General features: G+C 41.2%; 1 protein-coding gene across 3 annotated transcripts in view; it reads right to left on the reverse strand.

Moving 5' to 3' along the window:
• The window catches only part of MBOAT1 (membrane bound O-acyltransferase domain containing 1), an 81,190-nt gene that overhangs the window by 987 nt on the left and 69,324 nt on the right, over nucleotides 1–10,879 (reverse strand). For all 3 annotated transcript variants that reach the window (XM_019543984.1, XM_019543970.1, XM_019543976.1), the window contains 4 exons: nucleotides 10,133–10,236; nucleotides 6,029–6,093; nucleotides 4,539–4,671; nucleotides 2,701–2,852 (listed from right to left, as the gene is read on the reverse strand). In XM_019543984.1, coding sequence (XP_019399529.1) covers nucleotides 2,701–2,852; nucleotides 4,539–4,671; nucleotides 6,029–6,093; nucleotides 10,133–10,236 — 454 coding nt within the window. The remainder of the gene's footprint in view (nucleotides 1–2,700; nucleotides 2,853–4,538; nucleotides 4,672–6,028; nucleotides 6,094–10,132; nucleotides 10,237–10,879) is intronic.

Consider the following 10,879-nt stretch of genomic DNA (forward strand, 5'->3'; position numbering starts at 1 on the left):
GGGGCAGCAGCTCCCCGCACCTGTGCACAGCCCTAGGGAGACATGGGGGGCATGTGCCCCCCAGATTTTGCACAGGGTAAAGGTGGGCAGCCCACTGCAGGCTCAGGGCCAGGAGCTGTGCTCAGGACAGGTAGGGGTGGGGCAGGGCAGGCGGTAGCACTGGGAGGGGAAGCTACAGCGGGCAAGGGGGATATGGCAAATTTTGGGGTGGCTGTAGCCCTGGTCCAACCCCCTGCCAGGAAGGCAAATTCTTCTCTCTTACATTTGCTAATGCTTATACTTGCAAAACAACACTACAAAATGAATGAGAGAGGAACTTCCATCCAAATTTGGTTGCTTATCTGAAATTAATCAAGACCGATCTTCTTCCTTGGTGTTTGTTCAGCACTAATAAAAATGATCAGATCACTAAAGAGATGTTCACAGAGATAAACTTTACTTAACATTGAACTGGGTATTTCCAAATTTACTTGAATCTAAGACACCCCCAAATTTATGACCCCACAGTTTATAAAGTTTACATAGTTTACAAGTTTAGAAACTTGTTATAATTTTCCATGTATGGAATCTAATTCATCCCTTCCACTACAGCAGGGGGTAGGCAGTGGGGAGGCAGATGGTATGGAGAGGTCAAGCAGCTTGCTTCCTACTTGTACATGTTCCCCTGCCACCTGTCCCCACACAGCCTCCACTCATCCCTTCTCCTCCAACCTCTGCTCCCAGGTTCTCCCCAAGCCTCTACTCCTCACTCCACTTCCTTACCCTTGCTCTGTGTTTGCATAACTCACTCCCATTTGAGCCTGGGGCAATAAGCATGGCCCCAACCTGGTCTGTAGCAGCCATTCAGAGCTGGAGCTGTGCTTAGCGCTCCTGGCTGCAGCATGCATGAAACTTGCCGGCAGAAAGCAAGGGCGAGAGGAAGGAGAGGATAAGCAGGGAGCAGAAGTTGCATGGGGGGGAGATGGGGAGAAGATAACAGGGTGCAGAAGTGGCAGGGGTTGGGGGGCAAGCTGCAGCCATGGCCTGGACCCTGGGAAGGGCTGGAGCCCAAACCACAGCAGCTGCCTGCCCCTCCCCCACCCTCATATACAACTGTAAGACAAGGGGCTCCTTGCTGTGTTAGACAGGGGGAGAACCCCATCTTTGAACTGAATAAAGTAAATGCGTTTTAACCTAAACTGATTATGCAGGGTGGAGAGATACTCAAAACAAAATGTGACGCTTGTTGTGATGGGCAAATGGTAGATAAGGGCCAGGCAGCTGAGTGAGTATAGGGGCATTGTAGGCCACAGCCTAATCACTTAATGTGTCCACAACAAAGAAATGCCCTGACTTTTCTGTTATGCTCCTGACCTTTCAAAAATCCTTGAAATGTGCCTAAGTCTACACTGCTTCAACACTTCACACCTTACCACACAGGATCATGGCCACTTTGCATGCAGCTCACTCATTTTGTCTGAAAATCACCCCAGCTCGTAGGTTATCCCTATGTGCTGTGCCACCAAAGTCCAAAGAAATATCTAGGCTCTAATCTGGCTTTGGAAAACATTTTCTAGGTTTAAGAGCTCTGATAAAATTAAACTAACTTAGTAAAGATAGAAACAATTTCAAGTATTTATTAATGTAATATAGGTTGGAACACTAGTCTTGTCACCTAACATGGCCTTTCATAGCAAACGCACTAAATTTTACCCTCTTAGCAAATTCTTAGATGTTCATGAATTTATCTCATTCAATATAGTTTGTGTTCAGATGTCCTCTCTCTCTCGTTCCTGCTGATGTTTTGTCTCAAAAGACAGAAAAATAAGACATTAAAATGGTAGCCTGGAACAAATCTTGTCAACACTACAGAAGAATTAGGATTTTTTAAAAGTTTTTAGTAGTTTGGTTTAAGCATGAATAAGGCTTGAACACATCAATAAAAATGAAAAACAACACATTTAAAACTCCTCAAAACAGAATTGCTCACAGCTGCTATTTTGACTAACAGTTTTGTCTTTTCTATGATAAAATAGTGGAATGTCTCTTTTCTCAGCCAAAATCTGTTATTCTAGGTTTGACAAGGTTTACCATAATCGCTGTACATTTTCTTCATTTTAAATCAAGTCTCCCTTTTCAATTTGTTTTCTGCTTCCTGAGATCTAACCTACAGAATTGCCTTTGTATCTGATCATTAATAAAATCAGAGAACGTGCCTGACATAAACTAGAAAAGTGCAAGGCAACAAACAGAAACTAATATGCTATAATCAGCCACACATCCCCCTATCACCTCTTGATCAATTTAAAAATTCCTTGTTTTACTCATTTTTCAATGGAAAGTTACTTATTTTTTTCACCTGGATCTTTCTCAACATAATGTTCATGCCAGTTCTATCCACACCATCCTCTGCTTTCATGAAAAGTTGGCAATTGGACTCCTTGAACAGGGCAGAACAGGCATAGAAATATTCAGGTGAAATAAGGAAAGAGAGAGAGAGATGGGGGGGGGAGAAAGAAAGAAAAGGAAAGTGATTCTAACCTGGTTCCATAAGTTCACCCAGTTACAATAGCACCAAATCCCTCTGATGTTATTAAATACCCTCCTTGAATTCCCTCCAGTATAGGTGACGTTCCAACCATCTTTCATCACAGGTTGGCTCGTATAACAAAGCCTGTGGTTATAGGTCTACAGCAGAGTAGGTAAAAGGAGGGCACTTACTTGTAAAACTTAATGGTGGGCTCAACAGCCAGCAAAACAAAAGGTGCAACAGTGTAACAGACAGCCAGTTGAGTGACAAGCCATGTGATAATGTCATAGATCACTTTGAGTGGCTCTGAAGAGAGGAAATAATGCCTGCAATTGTTCCTGATCTACAGTCATAAAGGAGGGGGTGGGGAAAGAAAGACAAAAATTCTTCATTTTAGTAACTGAACTCATAGACTTGTTTATATCTGTTGCAAGCCTCAGATACCACCATTAATAATAGTTCTGCCATAACATTTAGGTACCTCAAACAAGTGCTGGGCTTCATTGTGCCAGATACACATACCCCAAACAATTTAGTCTGGACAGTATAGACTAATGGCAAGAGGGAAAAGAAGCTTTGCAAAGATGACATTGCGTGTGTAAAGTCAAAAAACAGGGTGATCATAGAATTCACTGTGCTGGCCCCAGCAGCCCTACCTAAGGTCCTGAGGGCCTCCCAGAGCTGCAGCAGTGGCAATCCTGCCACACAGAGCCTGGCTAGCAGCAGAGCTTGACTCTAGCCAGCCAGGCTCCTGTTTTGGGTGGCACACTGCCACCGCACATGAAGCTCTGCTTTTTTTCTCCACAGGTTTTTTTTGACTCCTGGGTATCTAGGGGTCCACAAAAAATCCTCTGTGCTGGTCCCCGGCAGTATGGAGAACAACGGAATACGTGGTGTGCAGACATCTGCAGTGCCACATACCACATGGCCATGCTCATCTGGACGTAGCCATAATGGGCATCTCAGGCAATTTGCGGTTTGTGTGAATAAATCAACCTAAAAAGTATAAAAACCACAGAGATAGGAGTTACTCTCCTATAGCCACTTGTGTTTTTTTTTAGCATTTTCAGGATTCTGTACATTTGGTTAATTAGTTTTTTCCCTATTTATGGAATGGAGCCACACATGAATGGATACTCTGTAGAAATGATTACTGTGATATATTAGTGTATGCTATTGTGGCCTTAGTAGCAAATATGGATTGTCAGCTTCGTTAATCTGTCAAACTGAGAATGCAGGAAAGTGGTGATCCTTTCCAGTTCCTGCACACATGGAAGTTTCTGTTAGCAGGACAACTAGTGATATAGTTAATAAGAGCAAAAACTTAAGTGTCCCATTACTGGCTATCCAAACAGAAAAATATCTAGCCACGCCTGGATGGGAATTAATAATACTGCAAAATTTAATCATTATTTGGCCCTAAAGTTAACACCCTGTTGCAATGAACTCTTCACATCTTAGATATATTGCTTAATGCTGTTTGTTAGCAGATGCAGGTGGCACTGTTGGCAATCCATTCAGAAGGCGCTCTCTGTAATTATTATTGGCAGAAGTTAACACTGTATGAGAACAAGGGAACACCTGCAAAAGAAATGCCTATATAACCTGCATTCAAGTACCAGCTCTGTCCAATTTACAAGAACCATATTTTACATAAAGTTATCAGCACACACAGATGAGTTGCAGGACCTTTATAGCTGACAAAGAATGAGGCCCCTGAACTATGTCCAGTGTTAGCCATCAGCTTATGACAAACCAATGTTCATGGCCCTCCATCTTCTTCTGTGAAGGAAGTCAGCCAGCATCACAGTGTCTACTATGGTGAGTCAATAAAACTAACGCCAGTTATAATGGTGGGGGCGTACCTAATGTCAATGCAGATTAACATTTCAGTGAAGAATCATCTCAAAGATATTAGTGTCAAGTCATTGGTGTCACATGAAAGATAAATGTGGCTAAGTATGTCAAAGCACCCCAAACTGAGAGCCTGATAGTAATCTAATCCAAGAGAATAATGGAAGGTACGTACTGCTCTGGCTGCTAATGTAATAAGGATTCCAGTGAGGAATGTAAAATAATATCCAGGGTAGATGCCATGCCACAGGGCTGACAGGATAAAAGTTAAAGCTGTAGGGTGAAATGGAGCCCTGTCATAGCAAACACTGGAAAGAAACAAACAGAAAACAACAGTTTGAATAAACAACACCTATACACTGCAACTCAGTTCTCCTTGTAACTTAAAAAAATCACACAGAGCTCACTTATATGAAAGGCTTCTTGGTCTTGCAAAACTCCATTTAAACAAATGTCAATAAGGTTACTTGCAACATTGAGGCATGCTCTCATCCTCAAGTTTTTAGCTCTGAATAGGTTCTCATTCACCTTTTACTGTGTCAGATGCATGGAATTTGTCATGACTATTGAGAAACATGCAGAATATTCAAGCAAAGGTAGGTGGATGAAAGTAACAGTAACTTACTGTACAATTTAAATATTCCTTAGGCAGCAATCCTAGAGACAAAGAGGAGCCTTAGCTTATGTAAACCAATGGGCCTATGCTGATTTGCAGCAGCTAAGGATGTGGCACAGAAGACAATTGCGAGCATAGTTTAGAAACATGTCAATAGGACCCAAAAACTCTTTCATTATCTCAGTTTTAACTTTAAACCTAGTAGTCCAAAAATGGCTCAAGACAGCTTACTGAACTAAAAAGTGTTATATTTACTTCTCTCACAAAGAAATATAAAAAAAATAATTTTAAAAGTATAAATATTTATAGTGAATGCAGTTCTGATGACCATCATATGAACTCCTGTGTCAACTGAATTCACACTAGACTTTACTCATACCAAAGGCATTGCTTGCACAGTAACTAAAGACAGGATTGAGCTACACCATTTGAATTGTTTTTATTTATACAGAGCCACAGTTGAGTTGATCTGAAACCAGATACCCCAACATTTGAGGGAGTTGACATATCATGTTCCAAATGGGATTACTATACATTTTCAAATTAGCATCTACATCCCTAGGAGACTGGTGTCCAAAAAGAAAGTAGGCTGAAGCTATGAATTTTGAATCTGGATCCAAGCTTTCAAAAGCTCCAAAAGGAGAGGGCATTCAGATGTAAATGATGCAACTCACCATGTCTCCAAAAGCATTTAATTTATTTCCAGTGCAAGTAAGAGGCAAAATATGTAGCAAATAATACAGATGGATAAAAAAAATAAAATTCCCAATTGTGGAAGTGCTATTAAAATGTTATTGCTTTCCAGTTAGGAAGGCCTCCTAAGCTTTTGCTTTTTATGAACAAATATGGCTATTTCACATTCATTAGCAATGAAAAAAATATAGCACCAAAAACACTGTAGCGCTTTCACATAATACACATGCCCACCGAGAGATGAAAAGCCATGAGGCGGTACATTTATCAGATTCACCGGCCAGTGGTCATAACTGTTCACTACTGACCATTTAGAAGTATCTGGGTCTTACAAGTAACAGTTTTGTTATTCTCACCGCTTCAGCCAGGCAGCTGTCTGAATGTTCCAGTTCTCAAGGTACACCTTAAAACTTGTTGCAGTCTAGGAGAGAAGAAAGGTAACATCTAACACTGATTTCTGAACAAGTGGAATTATGCTAGTCTCTACCTGAATTTTACACAGAGGTCCATATGCAATATGCCAGTAGTAGAAACTAGCTATAATTAAGATTGTGTCAGCATTTCCATATTATACTAGTATGTTCTAAGGTTTTGTAGGGCCAACCTACAAATCACTCATGGCTGACAACTGCTACTTACTTCAAAATCTCACTCAGTATTATGTTATATTAGAACCAAGTAAAAAAGGTTTGGTTATATTTCAGAGTATGGGAAAAGCCAAAAAGGTTTTTGGATCCAGATATTCACTTCCCTTGAGTCCTTTCCTGTAGCTCACAAACAACTTAATTCTAAAAACAGATCTTTCACTGTCTCTTAGATGGGCTGGACATCCCTATTGTGGTATGAAAACAGAACGTACTTGGAAGACTATAAGGAATGCCTTATTATTTCATCAGAACTGGTTCCTAAGAAACACTGAAAAGTATTTTTAGTCCTTGGATTCAGGGCCAGGGCCAGGGCGTAGTTTACTGAGGAACACTTAAACACTGCCAAGACTACCATAACTCATTAATTCAATAGTCCTGGTTCACTCTACATGTAGCTTTCCTGTGCCTGCAGGTCTGCAGGGTTCCATCCAATAGAAGATCTTTCCTCACAAATCTGTCCCACCTCTGCTTGTGCCTGGCCCCTTTTGTCCTGCCAAGAAGCTTAGCAGTTCTGATCCACACCTTGCAGAGGATAAATAACAGCTGGACAGCTCCCCAAACTCAAGTGCCCCACTGATGTGATCCAGTTCTCTTGCCTGGATCATTTACTGCACTAAGAAACAGCAACTACAATTAACACAATTAGAAACATTTTCCCCATTGTACTCACCAGTATAATCCCTAAATCATCACAAAATATAGTTTCAAGAATGATAAAGGAAGCCCATGGAGCCATTGGATCTAGCCCACAGAGCCACTGGATCTGGCCCGCAGGAATGGGAGCTTCAGCAGCATTTGGAAGTTGGAGGGGACTTCACAAGTGCTATGCTGTGGTAGCTTTGCCCATGCTTTACCATGGCTAGCAAAAGAAAGAAGCAGCAGCAGAGAGAAACAGTGGTTGCATCAAGCAGGTTCCAGCACCAGCTCCCCTTGGATCCAAGCTAAGTCATTCCAGCTCACTGCTGGAATGACTTAGCAAACCCCCAGTCTACTGGATCACTAATACATACAATCAACATCTCCTTAAGCAGCTAAATAGCCAACATTGCAATTTAAACAGCAAGATACTGTGTTGGAATGGATTTAAGACAAAGATATTAAGGTAAAAAAAGAAGTAGCAAAAACAAGGATATTCAGAGTTCAGACTGAAAAGGCCAGCTGTAATGCACCTTTTGTGTTTAGAAGTCACACATTTCTAAACAGTGAGTAATCTAACACATCATACCTGTTGCTAAACCTTCGGAAAAAAAATCACCGATTTCAGGAGGAAATTCTGATTTGTCTGTTTAGTCCCAATTCAAGGTCTATTTATTTATTGTAGTCACCTTGTGATTTTGTGTAATGAGAACCATATCCTGCGAGGGAAACTCGCTCCCAAAACTGTCCAACTGAATCGCAGCTCATTTTCCTGGCACCAAAGGTACAAAAATGTAGACAACGTTCTCAGTCTAATTTTCATCTGCTTTGAGTTGATAACCTAATGCTAAACCTGAACAAATCTCAAAAGGCTTTGTTTTCTGTGTTTCATTAACAAAGAAGCCTCTTTACTCCTTGTTGCTTGAGTGCCTGTGTGAAATACGGCCCAAATTAAAATGAGTGAGAATCACCCTTTGAAATAAATCAGACAGAAACTCTGAAGTGCTCGCAGTCAGAGATTCTTAACCTGAACTCTGTAGCACTGCAAGAGATCTCTAAAGACTTTCTGGCTGAATATGCAAAACACATGAGAATGTTGCTCTCTGTACTGTAAATCAAAAGTCCCCCTCAGGATTGGGCCGCTAATGCAACAGGTATATATAACAGGCTCATTTGAAGCTCACAGAGTTTTTAGAGAGACTTGAAGAAAGACCACATTATAACAAGGAAGGATAAAGGAGCCCAAACAGACTATCTGTGTTTTTGCATCTCTATAGAAGACTGGAACTCCGTGCAATCATCCTAACTGTCTTCACAGCTCTGAACCCTAACTGACAAACACCTGCACTACAGCATCAGGTAGGAGCTAGGGAACTCGGCCCCTTTCCCTAACAGTAGTGTCCTTTTTCATTTGGCAAGCACTGATAGCCCCCCTCCTTCACCAGTCTTCCAGAAGAATGACCAAGTGAGCTGTCCAAATGAAATACTCCCTGGCAGGTTTTTACTTAAGTCATCCTCACTTCCTTGGCCTTCTTCCATCACCCCCAACTTCCCTAAAAACACTTCTTTATAAACAGGTTTCCACCTACATTGAGTATAGCTTCACGTGGCCAGGAACTAATGGAGACAGAAGCAGTCACAGGTAGCACTCTGGTCAGAGAAACTCCCATGCTGCCTTTACACCTGAAAGGGACCACTACTGTTTAACACATAGCTTCTAAAAGTCCTTCCAAAACAGGCCTAAAGAAAGGGTGGAATGAAGAACAAGGAGGAATGAGGAACAGAGCTTCCTTCCTCTCCCTAGCCTGGACAAGCAGTGTTCCTTCCTCTCTAACTGGTGCAGTGAGCACTGTGATTCTTCTTTCAAGCTATTTTAGGAAATCCCTGATATGGTCCTGGGCTGTTGCAACTAAGGCTGATTCAATCTGAAGTTGGCTACAAATGGAAAGCATTTCTGTGCTTCATGAAAGGAGGGAAAAAAAACCAAAACACTCCAGGAGAGAAAGATGCAAAGCTAAATGGTTTAGAAAAGTACAGAAATAGAATGATAACATGGAGATATATAGTGATGTCCCAAATTTTGGTGACATGGGGTGGGAGGGGTGCCTCAACATTCAGAGATGAACACTATCAGAAGGTGCTTGGCTCTGACAGTTCACTAAACTACTACATAGACCTTTTAAATCATGAGCAATGAAGTAGTGAGGGAGAGTTCCTTGTATTTATACAAAAATAAATCTTTGGAAGGAGATATTTCAGACTCCTTTTTACTTTCACATGCCACTGACACTCAGAAGATATTCCAGGGCAAACAAACTGGAAATACTGTATATTGGTCATATTTCATATAAAGGGTATAATTATAAATAGTTTGTAAAGGGCTAGTTGATGTTGAAAGTACGTTATAGGCATGAGGAGTATGTATTATAAACATCTAAGAAAAAACAGGTTGGTGGAGACACTACCAGACTAGGAGTCACTCTTAATCTTATTTTTGACCTTGTCACTGACCTACTGGATGATCTTGGATAGGTCACTTTTCTACATCTCTGCTAACCTAGTCCACCCTTTTTTAACCTGTTTAGAATAACCATTCTTTTAGGCAGAGACCCTAATCTCAACTAGGGCCTCAGAGGACTTCTACACAAGCAGGAAATTGTGAAAAGAATTTAATTAGAAGATGCTACAGGTCAGGTGTTGTCAACCAGGGGTACTTTGGAAGGCTCCAGGGGGTATGTGGCAGCAGCACAGAGAAGCCACTGGCACTTCCGGTTTTGCCACTGGCACTTCCAAGTTCACTTCAACTGGCTGCTGGGGCCCGCCCCCCGCTCGTCGACCAGGACTCTCCGCTTCTTGACTGACCACTGGGGATACACCACCAAAAAAGGTGAAAATCCCTGCTATAGGTGGCCACCACTGTAGACCATCTATGACCTAGTGAACTCAACCACAATTACAGTAATGGATTCATCATTTATTAAATATCCATTAATAATTTATTAACTCTTTATAAACTATTGGCAACCTTTATGTACATGATGAATGCATTTTTTCTGTTTAGAAGATAAAATACAAAAACAGTCTAAGTTATAGGGACAGCGCTTTAACAGGCAGGTTTCCTTCGTTGCTGAGTTTTCTCTTCATAATTATACCAAGGTTTAATTTCTATTAACTCACCTCAATATTCCAGATATTTAAGTTGGACAGCAGATCCCAACGAAAATTGCCTCTCTCATCAACGCCATTGAACCCATAGCCAGCTGCATTGTTGACTGCATCTGCTGCAATATTTAAAGGAAAACTGGCAGAATTAAATTGTGGAAGGAGCTGCGTTTCTTAGAGAGTAGTCTGGCAGTAAACACAAGGACAGTGCTCAAACGACAACAAAAAAACCAAGAAAAAAAGTGGCCAAGTCTCATTCAGAAATCAACGCAATCCATCTTTAATGTCATCAGTGTTAAGGCCATTGCTGTAAAGAAGGATGCATGTTCCTCTTGGAAGGAGAGAGAAACATATTATTCCTGGGATGGGGAAAAAATAATCTAGCAAAGGACGTTTAACAGAAATAGCTTTTCTAACTATTGTAAAATTAGAATGCACATATTCCATGGTTATCATTAAAATTCATTTACACTTAACACAAAATTGTGAGATAGTGCTTATGCTAAGCAAGGCCTAGCATTAAGAACAATGCACTAAAACTCCCAGAATGTTTCAAGGAGGTTGAGGAGTCAGCAATTGACATTCTGGTAATCACTTTCTGACCTTTAGATAAAAATGCTGGCCTCACTGCCAACATGGGGACAGTTTTGTATCTTTTGTCTAAAAAAAGATAAGTGACTCCTTTTAAATGAGCTGTTGACCAGTTCTGAGACTACTGAATCAGGCAGCCGCACCTAGCCTCCGGGTTAGAAAGCAAGGGCT

Source organism: Crocodylus porosus, unplaced genomic scaffold (genome assembly GCF_001723895.1).
Source record: "Crocodylus porosus isolate Cpor-Errol unplaced genomic scaffold, CroPor_comp1, whole genome shotgun sequence".
Taxonomy (NCBI): Eukaryota; Metazoa; Chordata; order Crocodylia; family Crocodylidae; genus Crocodylus; species Crocodylus porosus.